The sequence below is a fragment of the Harpia harpyja genome, chromosome 10 (assembly GCF_026419915.1).
Source record: "Harpia harpyja isolate bHarHar1 chromosome 10, bHarHar1 primary haplotype, whole genome shotgun sequence".
Lineage (NCBI taxonomy): Eukaryota > Metazoa > Chordata > Aves > Accipitriformes > Accipitridae > Harpia > Harpia harpyja.
The window spans coordinates 15,688,061-15,704,361 of NC_068949.1; the positions used below are offsets into that span (position 1 = coordinate 15,688,061).

The window sequence follows — 16,301 nt, forward strand, 5'->3', positions numbered from 1 at the left end:
AGGTGAAAGTTTTGAATGAACCTGGAAATGGATTGTTCTCACGTTAGCTTATGTCAGTCAGATGAAAGATACTTTTTTTTTTTTAAATTCATGTTACAGCACTGCTGTAGAAACAAGGTCATTGTCCTTTCCACTACTTTGTACTTCTGAAGAGTAACTCAAAAGCGTTTAGAAAGCAGTATGACTTTTCTTCCCAGGACTCTGCCACTGCTTTGGAAATGTTTGTGATGCTTCTACTCATGATAAAATTGTTCTGCAAAAATGTGCAGGTGGAATCTATTGGTGGGCTGTAGAGAATCAGGACTGAGGTTTCACTTGTTGGTAATGAAAATGTTTGAGGTTAGATTTCCAGTACCTTAGAAGTATAAACTGGGCTTCTGAAACCATTAAGAGGAGATGGAAATATGAATATACATTTTTCTCTCAGATTTTATTTAGAATGGTGAAAAGCTTTGAGAACAAAGCTGCCATTGTTAGGGATGATACACCTGAGAGATCATCCCAGGGTTGGATTGGCAGAAGAAGTGAATAAGCCTTCGGGGGGGGGGGTGAAATTAAACAAAAATGAATTAACCTCTGCCTTGTAAGCTGTCTTCCTTTTTCCTTTTGAAGTGTCAGTTTGTGGTTTTGATAAATGTCAGAAGCATTCTTCTCAAATAAGATTCTTCTCTGCATAATCCAGCATTATGGGGTTTTTTCCCTCTTCCCTCCAAAGATTACTTTGTCCTTCCTCTGGTTTCTAATCAGACAAGTGCTCAAGAAATGGGATGGATTTGACAGCTAAGTGTGTTTCTTACTGAATTAGTTTTGTAAGGGAACAAAAGGAGGCAGATGACAGTTTATTGTTTCCTTCCTCTTTTGGAAGTTCATTGACTCAGTAAAATGGGAACTAAAATCCACCCACACCCCGACCCCCACTTTGCTGCTTGGTTTCAATCTTGTTTATAATATTTTACATTATGACAAAGTCAGCAGTCTGCAGCATAGTGTCTCTGTCTAGGTGTCAGATACGCTGGTAGTTTGGCGCAGTATGTTTAAGTAGAATTCATCTACTCCCTGTCCAGAAGAAAAGGCTTTGTAGAGAGTATGACTTAGTGAAGCTTGTTCTGTTTTTTTGGGGGTGTATTAAGTTAGTACATTAGTTTTCAAAGTTACCTGATAAGAACTTGTTTAGGATTTTTTGTTTGTTTTGGTTTGGTTTTTTTCCCCAGCTGTCCCAAATAACAGATCAAGAGAGTCTGCTTTTATGATTCTATAATATTTAAAAGCATTTATGACAAGGACTAGGGGAAGAAAGCAAGTACAGGTTGGCAGTCTGAGGTTGGTTTACTTTTGGGTAAAAGACTTAAACATCATAGGCAGTGGCTTGGTTGTTTTACTGGCACCAAGGTGTTCTAGTCATGGATCTAGACTCCACCATGTTTAAGTATTACACAAACAGCATACAAAAAGCATGTGACTCCTGTATGAGACAGGAGAACAAGTAAATAAGTACAGGCTGCTCTGGAAGGAAAAGAATGAAGACAATATTGCTTAGTGCAATAAAGGAGCAGCCACATGTTGTGATTGCTGAAGTACATTCAAGTTTTTGTATAAGTGTCATCTCAATGGAAAGTCTTAGTTTGAGGGGAATGGTAAGGGAGATGCTTCAGGATGCCTGGGAGGTTCTTCTGTGGAATACACTTTAAAAAAAAGTGGGAAATTGAAATTGCTAACATTATCCCGAAGTGCACAAGAACCAATATCTTGTAGAACAGTGCAAGAGCACAACGGAACTCTTGAGTCTCATTTGACAGTAAAATGGAAGCCTTTGGAAGGGAGGTACAGTCTATGCATTGAATGAAAATAAGTAGCATTTTAAATGCTTATGGGTAGAACAAGACTGTTAACAGTCTTAAAAAGAAATTAAGCCTTCAAACACAAGTTCCTGTTGTCCTTGTTCCCCAAATATTTTTTTTTTTTCCAGTTTTTTGCCTTCCATGTTATCCTCACCAAAACTGCAAAATTATAAATGTTGATCAAATTTTTTTCAGGAGACCATTCCAAGTTGTCTTAAACTTCAGGGCATGTTCCACCTGCATGTTCCTTGCACGTGGCACTGAGCAAATCTTTCTCTTTGTGGGAATGTGACTAGTATTTCTTTGTTTGCTATCTGTTATTTTCTTTGAATTGCAGACTTGAAGGAGGTTTAATAATGATGTTATGTCTAGGTAGGCTATATATACCCTTATTTGCTACACTTCTATTTGCAACCAAGTTTTTCAGCTTGGAAGTATTCATCATGTGGGTCTTAATGCCCTGTAAAAATATACAGAGATATTTTTTTATTTGAGACAAATTGAAGATAGTGAAGAAAAAAAAAGAAAAAAATTATTCCTGAGATTAGGAAAACGAACTTACTGTGAATAGAGTACATAGAAGTTATGCAGTTTGTCTAATTAGTTAGGAGGCTATTACCACCTCTAACCATATGATATCTTACATTAAAATAATTAGGAAAGCTGTTACTGGAAAGACAGTTCAGTATAGTAACTGATGGTACAGAGCACTTAACTGAAACAAAGTAATTCTAAGAAAGTGCATGAGGCGTTAGGGCAGCTGGGAAGGAAAAAGAACTCAAAATCCATTAGAATTAGGAAATAAAAGACACAAAATCTGAAAGAAGCACTCTGGTTTTCCCCTTCATCCTTAAGAATGTGGTTCAGTTGGTCCTTGTCCTGCCACGAAAGTTAATATTGGGAAATAAAACCAAACAAATGGAAAGCATTAAGCCATTACTGTCTTAGCATGCTGGTTGCCTGTTGGTGTGATGACTCTACCTTCCCATGTGATAGATAGAGCTGTCCAAATTTGTGTTCTGTATGTGCAGTTTGTTTGGTTTGATGAGCTGTCAGATTTAGATTTAAACTCTCTACCATCACTATCACCCCATGCTACCTCAGATCCTTCTTATTAGGACTGTCAGGCATGCTCGTTCATTACGTTTTGGAGGACTGGTTTATAGTGACAAGAGGCCATTACTTATGGTGGCGTTTAGTCAGGCCTCTTTGCTGCAGTATAAATGTTCATTTTACAAAATTGCAATGCAAGTTTGGGCAAGAGCTCTTACCTCTGCTATGGCTCACTGAACCATTTGCATCTTATGAATTGGAGCCCTAAGTCATGTTCATTTAATCAGTCACTCCAGTGCAAATACTGATGAAATCGCCAAGTGATTTCTTGGCAAAAAGCAAGTCATGCTTTGCAACTCTGATTGCATAGTTTTCCCACGGGGTATAGCCCCTGCTTTTATTTCATTCCTAAATAATTTTTTGCATGATTGGGGGACTATGAATAAAGTCAACAATATATTTTTGTTTTTATTTCAAATCCTGATGGAAGCTGCAAAGGACATATATGCATAATAAGGAAAGGGGAAACTGATCAATTGTTTAAAAACAAAATTGCTATACTTAATGTATTTTCCTTTACCAAAAATTGTTGACAACCATTTAATATTTTAGAATTCCTTAAGTTATAAAAGAAATGTTATTTTTTTTAAACAAGGGAAATCCAATCATTTCTCTTAATCTTTGCATAGTTGTAGCCTTGAAAAAGATTGTACACAGTTAAAAGCACATTACTGAATCCATATAGATGTTCCTGTACTAGGAGATTCACTTCAAAGTGAGGTGCTTGTTGTAACAGCTTCATACTGACTAGAGTATTACTGCTTTTTCAGTGAGAAGAGTTGCAACTGGTATCTGCCTTTGTAGACCATTGACAAGGGATGTGACTAGTTCTGTTTCACCTACCACGCACCCTGCACAACATCTAATAATGCATGACTTTTTGGTAGGCTTGTTTGACTTACTAATGCAGGGGAAGAATACCTCCCCCCCCCCCCCCCCCCCAAGTTATTTTCTTGTAGCATTAGCAAGCTGAAGGATCTCAGGAAATTATCAGATGAACATGGGAACTGGTAAAATGATGGGTGCCTGTGTTTGGGGAATTAGAACGACACATCCCTCTTTCAGTAGCAACAAATAAGTAGCATATGTAATGTGGCTCTAAATGTGCTGGATTTTACATCACTACAAGTCACTGCTTCCTGAAGAGACTTTCCTTCTAAATAAATCTTCATTCCATTCTGTGACCAGGTATTCTGTGTGCTGTTGCTAGGTTCTTCCAGGTTGGCATTTTCATCATGGGATATCTGTCAGATGTAGCTGTGGTGTCAGTACTCCACGTCCTGGAATCCTTTTACGTTCCATGATTGAGTGTTCTTTTTTGCTGCTTTCAAAGTCTGAAAAGACTGTCACAGATAAAACCAGGCTCTGTTGCACTGAGCATAGCTGAGAATATGCAGTGACAGTGGTTGGTCTACAAAGCTGCAGCTGTGGTGGCATGCTGGTTTAGTTGTCAAAAGAGGATGAGGGCCGAGCAGCCAGAGGTTTGCAGGCGTTTTCATAAAAACCTCATAGGAATGTTACCTGTACAGGAAAAGCCCATGGGCAGAAAGGGGAATTTACAGTTACATGGACGTAACCATGACTCAAGTTACTTAGTTTTTAAAAAAAACTTAAAGCAAGGAAGGGTATGTATTTCTGGCTTACTGCCACTGTTCAATAATGGGTTATAGTCTCAAGATATAAATGGGAAGCAGAGGACTGAGTAGTTGACCAAGGAGTTATTTTTAGGGAGAAAGTTTATTAGGGAGAAAGGGGTTTGGTTGGGGTTTTTTTGTTTGTTTGTTTTCTAAAAAAACAAAAACAGCACCTGCAGTTGAACAACAGAGTTCTTGGATTACTTACTGCAGCAACTATTTTGTGAACTTCTGGTATTTCTGGGAATAAACAAGCTACGTTTGAGTGTGAAAACTATTGATGTGCTTCCCTGCAATATTTAGGAGACCTTTGCCTAAATAGGGGAGTACTCAAAACAAGGATGCTTAGGCTACTTGGTGTTTTGATTGGAGAATGATGCAGAGTTAGGAGTTTCTTGGCAAGGTCTGTGAACCTAGCACTCACAGTGATCATCTTTTTAAAGTTGTGGTGTTCTTTAAGTGACTTTTGAAAATGTAAGGCTTTCATGGCACCCAACACTTTTCACAAAAAAACCCATCTTATTTGTCATTTACACGTAAGAATAATCTGTCTGAAGTCCAATGAGAACACTTCTGGTCGTTAACAGCTTCAAATTTTGAGGTTTTCATTAGTGGAGGCCTGGTAAAAGTCACGCATAAGAAAAATGTAGAGAGGAGAGCATGTTCTGGTGCAACATTAGGAAAGTAAAGAGAAGGAAAAGTAGAATTTCAGTTTAAGAAGTGAACTCTGTAGTTATGCATTTTATATTGAAGCTGAGTTGTACAGTTGCTGGCCCTGCTTTGGTTTTGGGGAAGAAATTCTCTCATACTATTATTATGTTGTTTTCAAAGGAGCATAAAGAAAAGGTTGAAGTCTTGACAGCTATGACAAAGTCCAGTGCCATAATGTGTCACCAGATAAGTGATACTGTATAGTCTGTGGCAGTCAGCAAAGCATAGCAGCCACTATTTATATGTCAACTTTAAAAGAGAAGAAGTGTTACCCGAAGGGGAGAGAATATCAGAATTTGACAGCCTGGTAGACATCTGAGGTTAAATGTCATCTTTTGAGTAGATTTAACTTACATATTCATTTTACGTATTGCGATCTGAAATTCCAGCCTTTAAATGCTTATTTTGTTACTTTGTCACTTAAAAACATTGTGCCTAAGAACAGAGGAAGGTTTCCTGTTAGAGCAGATGATCATAAAGGTTAGGTCATAATTTTCAGTATCTGACTTATACTGTGTAAATATGTAGGTGCATATGCAGCCAACAACAGGAGAGAGAGATGCATCTTGTTCATTTCTTAACCTTAAAAAAAATTTGACTTTCAGTAATAATTTGTATATTACTTGGATTCTTCCTCTATTATATCAAATGATTTTCATGTTTTCTAGGCTTGGTGTTCTTTGTAAGCTCTTGTTTCAATTTAAAATTTTAAACTAAAGCCTTGTTTGTATGTCTCCATGAGCAGCATACATAATGCATGGAAAGTAACTGTGTAGGTGTTGGGATTGTTTTGTTTTCCCCCCTTCCCTGCCATAAGTCGTTTGTCCTTTGAGCATTTGTTTGTGTTTTGTTTTTTAACTTCCTGAGTACTCTTCTCCCTTTATATCACTTGGAACGGGGGGGGGGGGGGGGGGGGGGAGAATAGAACAGAGATACCTCTATAGTTATTTTAATGATCTTGGAAGAACAGAAGTTGCTAGCCTTCAAACAATATTTTCAGCTTGGCGTTTATGGGGAACAGTATGCTTTGAATCAGAGGCACCATATTTTCCTCTTCTCAAGAAAATTGCCAGTATCTTTTTTACATTCTGAAGGCTGTGTGAAACTTTCCATTGAAGTGTGAATTACAAAGCTTTGATTGTATGACTAAAAAGATCACTTCCTGTGATTTCACAATTAGTCTTAAGCGTTGCAGAGACTAAAATTGGTAATACCTTGATGCCATTTCATCCATTCTGTCTGCTATTGTTTTTGTGTGAAATTGGTAGTAAATCCAATTATTTTCTAACAGATTTACTTGAAAAATAATATTCTATAGCTTTAAAGCCACAGTTTCAGAACTTTAATGATTTTAATCTAGAAACTGGTAGAAGGTAGTTTTCTCAACTACAGATTCCCTGGATGTAGGGGAAAGAGGGAGGCAGAAGGCTGAACTGGGACCTTCGTCTTCTGTTCCCCAGCTGTAGTGCAAGCTGTGTGTTCTCTCTGCTTTTTGACTTAAACGCAGCATGCAAATCTAACAGCCGGTCACATCTGGTGCCTGGATCCCTAGATCAGGGAAAAACTGCACCACTGCACAGGAAGATGGAGAATCCTTTCCTCTCCTTGATCTTACTTCAGCTGGTTCATATGGCAGAATATGAGACTTTTGAGGATATGGCATGCTTTTGTGCCACTTTGCATATTGTAACTGCACTGCTTTATGTTGCTTTTCTTTTCACAATGTCCCATTCATGTGCCTATCCTAGCTTTTCTTAGAAGAGCATTGCCTGTGGTAAAGAACCTTTTGCACCTTTTAAAAATAGGTGTATTATACATGAATGGGGTGTAGGGTGTGGATGGGTTCGTCTAAACCCTGGGTACATGATGTTATGCTCAGAACTGGCAGTTGCAACTTAAAGGAGAGATCCTGGACTTTCTCTGAATACATTGGCTTGATACACTTTGGCAGCCCAACATGTCAACAGTGGGCCAGACAGTGTTAGGAAGGGAGTTGGGAATAGGACAAGAATGGATTGATGTGAGTGATTGAGTATAAAAGCTTTGAGAAGCCTTGTGAAACATTGGTGTCCCCATTTGTTTTTTAATGTTGTCAATTCTGGTGTCTCCTCTGGAAGAATGTTAGCGCAGGTAGAGAGGGGCAGCTAAAATAGTCATAGGACCAGCTGTCTTACAGGAGGAGACTGAAAAGTTTGCAACTTCAGCATGTGGACCAGGCAGGCTGCACCCTTTAACGGATGTAATCCAACGGCTATAGTTCTTTAGGGAACATGGTGGGGATGGACAGCAGAAAGTGCCCAGGCTTGCGTGCTCCTCTTACATAGCATTTCCTGTTGCTGCTGCTGCTGAGGACCACTGATCTGACCCAGCAGTGTGTTTCATATGTCCTTAACAGGAGAATGTCACAGGCACTTGTCTTGGACTATGACCTGAATATAAAAGTTAAGTAAATTGTTCCAGTACTTTTGTGGTTAGGTGGTGATTTCTATCAGTTGAGAATTTGGTTCATTGCTTTGGAAAGAGTCAAAGGATAACTTATTCAAGGTTCGTTTATAGGGCGTTTGGTGACATGTTTTCTTAACTGCAACTTTTGAGAGTTGTTTCTGTATTTCAGTTAGTGGATTATTGCAAGGTAAAATGCAGTGAGGTACTACCATGAAAAATGCTACAGATTTGCATGAAGCTAAAAGGACCTATTTTTTTCTCTTGTTTCTTTCGGATGGGTCCTGTTTTCACAAACTTTTTGTACAATCATTTTTTCTGAGGTAAAAAGCTTTTTTTTTTTTCCCCTTTCTTTCTTTTTAACAGGTTCTTGAAGATGCAGAGGCTCAACATTTGTTCCAGTCCATTCTTCCTGATATGGTCAAGCTGGCACTCTGTCTCCCTAGTATCTGCACCCAGGTAAGTAAATAGAGCTAGCTAAGTGCTCTGTGGCAGACCACTTTTCTGCAAACTGTAACTAATGGCTAAGGTCAAAACATCAGGATTGTGTTATAATAAAAGCTATAGTTTTTGTGTTGAATGTAGCTGAGGCCTGGGGAGCAGAACGGACAATGCACTTCTATAATGATATAGTGGAATGTAAAAAAAAAAAATATATATATATCTTGCTGTCATACTTTTAGTCTGAACTTCAGTAATGCTTTCCTTTCTATATACTGGAGTTGCTTCTTGCTTTTTTAAAATGAAAATACCATGAAACGTTTCAGGCTTGAAAATCACACTTACAAACTGAACTACTTGAATAATCTTAAAACGTGATTTTTTTATTTTAGAATTTTTTTAATCCTACAAGTAGTATTTTCATAAAGCCTTTGTTTACTTGGAAACATGTTTTATTCTAGTTAAAGCATCACAATACTTGCAGACATACAAACATTAACTAACTCTTTGTTATTGTTATGGGAATCAGTTTTGTAGGTAGTAAAGCTGATAAAAGTGAATAGGACTGATCAAGCGAGGGTGTATGATAGGTAACACATTAGCAGCGTTATAACTAATTTGTAACCTCCTTTATTACAATTTTCTAAACTGATTTTATTGGACAGGACCAGGGAAAATCTCTCCCTACTTTGTTATGCTGCAGGAGTTCTACAGTAGAGATAATTTCAAACAGTATGACTATTTCTTAAAAATGTTTTTACTAGTCACTTGGTGGGGGAAGTTTTTGAGAATGCTGTGAAGTTTCTGAACACAAAGTCAAGCACAAGACTTGCAAGTTCATGTAGTAATGCCTTTTATAAAGATGATGTACTGTTAGGCAATGTAAATTGTGAAGAACTTTGTCAGACTAATTTTTTTGGTTAGACATAAAGCTAAATTTATTCCAATATAACATACTGTCCAAAATATCCTATTTTTATAGGCTTGTAGAACTTATTAGAGAGAGCTTGTCAGGCTTTTTCCCCCCCTCTAGCTGTGTGACTTCAGACATTATAATGTAGCTTGTTAATTAAATAGCCAGAAGACAGAATGAGATTCAGTGAATGTGAATGTAGTAGTTATAAGAATCAAGGAAAACTTGTTTTGTGGAGTAAACAGGGCTGTGTATTCAACAGTCTGAATTAGTAGCAATTTCTGTATTCACAACTAGAAAGATTAATATGTAGCTGCTCAGCTGTCCTGGAGCTATGCTAATGATGATGGCTGAAAATATTGGAAGAAGAGATGAAAACGGTGTTCTTTCTCCTGTCAAGTGGGTTTATCGTAATTGTTACTGGACTCCTTAGCAGTCAGAATGATTCCCCCGCCCAGCCCCGCCTCTAGTATTATCACATAATTAAAAAAAAAAAAAATACAATGCCGTGAATGTGGTGAGCAAAAATTCCAAATCAGGAAGCTAAAGTCTGATAAAATGGAAGATGTATAACACTTCAGGTGTTTGGGGTTTTTTTTTGTTCCCCCTGCCCCTTAGTTTCTTTTTATATTAAAGAAACCCTGACTAAAGTCAAATAAAACTCCAAACTGAAGACCAAAGTGAAGCTGAGCTTCTTGTTCATTGTGATTATAAAAGAATGGATAATCATGCACTTCCTGCAAATATTATCAGTGTTATTTTTTTCAAGTAGGATGGAAAAAAATTCAGAGCAAATCATAGACTGATGATGTGTGGCATGCCTTCCACATTTCTTTGTAAAGTGTAAAGCATGGTTATTGTAGCTGAAAGCATTCCTTAAGGGTTCTTAACTATACAGCTGTTAGAAGCGGGCTTTTACTTCAGTTTTTAAGATTGCCCAGGATTTACAGCATCCCATCTACTCCCCCCCCCCCCCCCCCCATTACCCATGGTTTTGTTTGATAAGCAGTGTTTTCTTGGTCTGTCTTTTTATTATTGATTAGAAATCTGCAGTTTGTCAAGCAAGCTTTTTCCTAATTGTCTTGAATAAACGGTTCTTGACTTTAATGGTGCTGCTGATTAAAGCGTTCACCAATGGCCTAAATTACTCTTGCTCTAATTCAACAAATGTAATTTGTGCTCCTGTTTTTTCTTCTAAAATGGGTAAGCTAATTATTTTTCTCTCTCCTCCCCTCCCTTCTGTCTTGCCCCTCCCTCCCCCTCACTTCTTTGTTGGTAGCCAATACCTCTACTGAAACAAAAGATGAATCACTCCATCACAATGTCACAGGAACAGATTGCTAGTTTTCTAGCCAATGCTTTCTTCTGTACTTTTCCACGTCGTAATGCGAAGATGAAGTCTGAATATTCTAGTTATCCAGACATTAACTTCAACAGGTATGGCACTCAGGAGTAAATGAAGCTGATAACCCTTCAATGAAAATATTATTGTTGTCGTTTACAGGAGAAACTCCTGTTTCTTTCATGTTCCTGTCACTAATTTCAGTAGTTTGCTTTCTGTCTTTTCTGTTTACCTCTAAGGGACAAGAAAACTATGCAACTATGTAAGAAAGGATCCTGTGCACAGGAAGATACGCTTAATATTCCAAATTATTCTTTTCTTCATGCATGCACACGCACAGGCACACTCTTGTTGTGGCATAATTAAGCTGATACAGTTCCCTACCTCCTCATAAGCCATTTGTCTGCAAATGGTATATTTTAGTTGTGCTTCCAAGTGTTCTATATGTATTTAAATTAAAGGTCAGCGTTTCCCTAGCCATGTTACTGTTGTCTCCTTTGTGTCAGCAGTGGTGATCTGCACATTAAGTCAGATCAATAGGACTTGATTCTTCAGTATCCATACAGTCTCTTTATCATTTTAAGGCAATTGTAGAGCTGCATGTTAAAATAAAGCTGTCCTTTTTGCTACAAGTTAGCCTAAAAAGGTTTCAAGACCACAATAAGAATTCAAAGATACTCTGATTTCTAAACAAATGCTTATTCTTTTTTGCTCAACAGTTACTTACAGACAGATTTGATTAGAAATTTTTCTTCACATCTTTTATTTTTTAAATATGCTTATTTCAATTTTAAATGGGGGAAGAAGATGGAGATATTTCCTGCTGCAAAATATTATGGTTCACATGGACTTGTAGATTAGAAATGAGTTTGTTATCTTCTGGACACTTCCATACAAGTCTGTGTGGATCAACCTTAAGTTTATTAGGCTGCAGCTTGGACAGATTATTGATCTAGAGGTTTTTCTTATTTCTCACAGTTAACATATGTAGTGTATATGCTCTGAAAACTGAGATGAAATATAAAAATACTGTTACCTGTGATCCAGCACGCTTGGGTATGCATGTCATGAGCTATATTAGACTAGAACTTCCCAGAATAAATTGTCAGGCATGCTGATGTACTAATAATGGTTTTGGTGCTTGCTGTCTTCAAGGGCTAGCACACGTTTCTCTATACTGTGTATTTCAGAAGAGAGACCAGGGTCACTGTCTTGGTGTTTATTCCAACAGTGCAGTGGGTTACAGAAGAGAATTGTGGGTGGGCATTAATGTACCATACAATTCAGCATATTTTTTCCACCATTAGTTCATAAGAACAAATAAATGGAAAGTACCATCCATGCATTAAAAAAGATCTGTGTTCAGAGCAGTGAAAGAGGACAGTAAGAGTCCTCTTCTGGAAAGAGTTCTGTTTGACTGCACCAGCTACACACTTATAGCTGAATTTTATGGTTTTTTTAAAGGACTTTAAGGTACCAGTTTTTATTGTAACTTAAGCATGTTATAAATCAAGCAGTTAAATTCTTACCAACTATAGAATAAAATGCTGTTAAATCAGTGCAGTAAATTCATATTCTCTTCTATGAACATTGCACAGCAATGTAAAGTCACTGTAGTACAGTATAATACTAGTGGTTAACTCGGGGCATAATATTTTGAACTACTTCTAAATAAAAAAGCCTTGGCAAATTATTAGGTAAATAGTTTCCTGCCATAGACTTAAAGAATGACCAGTAGTATAAGTATTAACCATTCAGGATTTTCTATGCTATTCCAGTCGTCGTCCTTTGTTTTCTGATATGGCTTCCTAGTCCTATCACTCAGAGTAAGTTCCAACAATGTTATTTAAAAGGGGTAATACAGCAGACAATCTTCAGGCCTTCCTTTTGCATTATGGATGAGGTAATGCTCAGCTTTTAGTCACATAGGGTAGAAAGCCATTTTTATTCATTTAAGTGCAAGAATATTGTCGCCAAACTGGAGAAAAGAAAGGAAGCTGATGTCCTCTGGTTCTTGAGGATTAAAAGTGGCTCTTCCTCAGTGTTTGCCAATTTGTGTGATTTTTATATAGTTACAGTTTCCTTTTTCAGTCCTTTTTCTACTTAACCATTTGTCGGACCACAATTTCCCCTCCCTGTGTATTTTGCATTTGATAATGAGCAGATTAGTGAAGTAGAATATGAGGTGTGACAAGCAGTGGATAAAATAAGAGGGAATGTCTCAGTGAGAGGGGGACTGGCAGAATAAAAACAAAAGGAGATTGAAGAGAGTGAGTGGTGGAGAGAGTACTACAAGAATTTACAGTTTTGTATTGTGCTACTGTGTATAACCTGACTCAGTTGAAATCTAAAATGAGGAGGAGAAGGAGGATGGATAGTATCCTATTTCTTTTCCTCCGGTCAACCCTGTATTTTATTGCCCTGAAAAGTTAGTTCTGTAGTAGCAAGGACAGAGAATAAAATGTCAAGTTTTCGGCTATTGTTTCAGCCTTGTAAAGACGGCAAGGTTTGGTCCATTGCAGTGTGTATTTTCAGCTTTTACAAAAAAGCCTTTTGTGAAGCTGGATATACTCAAAAGGCAGTAGGCAATGACTGAAGTTAAAATGTTTGTGACTTTTTTTTTCCTCTTTATAACAATGTTTTTGATGTAAAGGCTTTGGAGGCTGCTGCTTTGCTGTCTGCTTAGGGATGGGCATAACAGATTGTTCCACACAGCAGCTCTTTCTCCCCACAGTATTATGGTCTGCAGTTTTTTCCAGACTTAGTTCTTTCCTCAACATAATTCCTCTGCTACATGACTGAATGAATGACTTTGTTCTTTGGGTACAAAATAATAATCTGCCATGGTTCCCTAACGAAGCAAAATTACTGAGCGGATGCTGGCATTTGAGGGATTTTTTTCTTTAGCAAATGTGGTGCTCCTCAGTTCCACTACACATGCCCTTTCTACATTCATACAAAAGGCTTCCACCCCTCCCCTCAAATCTTTGAGACTGAAAAAATAAAATTTGTGCCTTAAGTTAGAAACACAACTGTGTAAGCTGTTTCTTTCTTGTGTTTTTAATTTTACACAGCAGTCATTTATCAATTCACTTTATGCAGACTTAAGCATTAATATCTTTTTATACACTATAAAATAATTACAGTTTCTACATTTAAATGTTGTCATGTTCCCTCTTCCCTCCCAGTATTCTCCCTGCTTTAGGTTTTTATGTGGTATTAACTAGCATATGTGACTTCCACCCCTGCTTCCCCCAAGGTACAAATCTGTTTGACAAAACAACAGACAGTCAGTGCAAGATATTAAGAATTTACTTCCCCCCTCCCCCCCGCCTTCTTTTTTCCCTATCTTCTTTTTTTTGTTTGGTTTTGTTTTTTTTTTTCTCCCCCCTCTCCTCTCTGTTAAGCATTTTCTGGTGAACCAGTGCTTGGCATTGTTAGTACAGTGATGATGGCAAGTTATTTGAATACTGGTGCATGTGCTGCAACTGATTGGAAGGAAGGCCATTGTATGTGGTAATACTAACATAAGTCATCTATGCTTTACCTCCCCTTTTCTGCCTGTTGGTCTTGCCAAATGAGAGAAGGAAAAAAAAAGTGAGCATTCCTCTTTTGACACTGAAGCACTTAGTTTAATAGTATTTTGTGACACTGACTATTTTGATTGTTCCTCATGCTACAGACTGAAAGTCACCTGTGTATAATGAAATACTCAATTTAATTGAATTCTTCCCTTTCGTGCTTGGCAAGGATGGGCCTATTATGATTCTTAGGTCATTAATAACATAGTCCATTTCAAATGTAGGTAATAAAATGGAATTTGTAGTTTAACTTTGAAAGCTTTAATATTTATGAATTCTAGTAGATAGAATGACAGCTGTTCAGTGGCCAAACATTAGATCATACTAAATAGCATAAAATACTGCTTCTGTTCGAAATATCAAGTTAAATTTAAAGAGCTCAATTTTTCTTTTTAAAAACGCTTTTATAGTATGTAAGATGGAAATAGATTGGGCAGTTTTATGCAAAAATATCCCATCACAAAAGAAAGAAATAATTAAATTTGCCATTTTATTCCTCTTACTGATAAATTTTCCATGGAAGTTGCATGCTGGTTGAAGGTAGAGCATGAATTGCATTGACTCTTCTGAGATCGTTGGTTGCACAGTTTAAAGTAGTTTCTTATGACAATGCTTATAACTAATCTTCTTTGTGAATAGCTTGTGGTTTAACATGGAACTTTTATAGAAAACGTATTCCTCTTGAAATATATTAAAGATAAGATTGAACTATGCTTTCTTGCATTTATTTTTTGTAAGATGCTGAAACAGCTACTGTCCACTGTCTCACAAGACTTGGTGCTGTGGAGGTTTTTCTTCCCCCCCTGTTGACCATGTTATCAGACCTGTGTCTTAACACTGTAGAATTTGGTAATTTAGGAAACTACCTAGTTTGATTATATGTAAAAGCAAAGTATGAGGAAAAAAACTTCTGCAATCTTGAGTCAGTGTTCTGGATGACTGAAAAGGAGACAGGTTTGTCAAGGACCTACTTTGCTTTTCCTGTGTCTTTGACTGCTACAGATCTGTTCTTAGCTGTTGTGTCAAGTTACAGTAACTCCTGTTTTCCTTTTCAAAAAAATACTGTAGTTAAACTGGAGAGACTATGCATCTGTAATAGCTCCCATCAAAGCAGTTGAGGCTGAATTCATAATTGAAGGTAGTATGTCTAATGGCATAAGCCTGGTGGATATTCTGGCATGTATATTAGTGGATGCTCTGGTCTGAAACTGCCAGTATTCTACTAGGACTGAATTTCTTTATCAAACAAACCTTTAAAGTAATTTCAAGTGATTGGAAATGAGGGGAAAATACCCCCTAGTTAAGATATATATGTCTTTCATGGCATGTATAATATATGAAAGGAAATGGGCAAACTGTATAGTACATTTATGCAGGAGAATTGAAACCTAATTTACCAGTAATGCAATTGTCTCTACATAAACAACATCAATTTTGCAACACTAATGAGTATTCTCTGGGGAATAAATTATCTAGCAACTTTGAGAGAACTTGGTTTGGACTGCGAGCTGCGTTGTTCCTCTGAAAAGTGGTTCTAGGTTTTCTGAGTTTACAGACGCTGATCTGACAAAATTGATTCTGTTATGCCTACCTTAAGTACAAGTTCTAATTAGCCTTGGATGGAATACTTTAAGTAGAGTATAATTTTCTGAAAAATTTAAAATTAGCATTTGTGTGTGGTAAATGATGAAATAATCTTTAAATAGACAACTTTAAAAGGATGCTATTCTTAACACACCTGGCATAATTACTTTGCTGTACTGATTAAAACAGTATCCAATCTGAATATTTTTTGTTAGCTTAGTAAATATAGTCATTTAGTCCAGAACTTAGTTGTACCATGCTGTGGGATGTCTTTTGTTTTAGATCCTCAGGGTAAAACATTTTACCCTGCTATTCCTTGGAGTTGAGTACTTGGAGTTAGCATCTTATCATTTCATCCAAGTCAAGTATCAATCCGATGTACTTTAAGACTCCTAAATCACCAAAACTGTTTCTTAAAGCATGTTTATAATGCTCCAAGCTACTTACCACAATAAACAAAAGTACAAAATAAAAAGCACAGAGAATAGAGATGTGGGTATATGTGTGTGTCTAAGATGGAAAGATAGTTTTTGCATCTAGATTACCAACAAAATTACATTGCTCAATTTTTTGTTTATACAAATCTTAAAAGTCACTATTTATCTAGAGATGAAGTTCTAATTAAACGTAAGAGTATTGAATAGTACGATGATCTTTAACTTTGAGATGACGACAGCTCGTACCAATGACACATGACTAAAT

At 37.0% G+C, this 16,301-nt stretch overlaps 1 protein-coding gene across 4 annotated transcripts in view; it reads left to right on the top strand.

The window, feature by feature from the left end:
* The window catches only part of PARG (poly(ADP-ribose) glycohydrolase), a 74,613-nt gene that overhangs the window by 23,785 nt on the left and 34,527 nt on the right, over nucleotides 1–16,301 (top strand). For all 4 annotated transcript variants that reach the window (XM_052799168.1, XM_052799166.1, XM_052799167.1 and 1 more), the window contains 2 exons: nucleotides 8,105–8,197; nucleotides 10,372–10,529. In XM_052799168.1, the coding sequence (XP_052655128.1) occupies nucleotides 8,105–8,197; nucleotides 10,372–10,529 (251 nt within the window). The remainder of the gene's footprint in view (nucleotides 1–8,104; nucleotides 8,198–10,371; nucleotides 10,530–16,301) is intronic.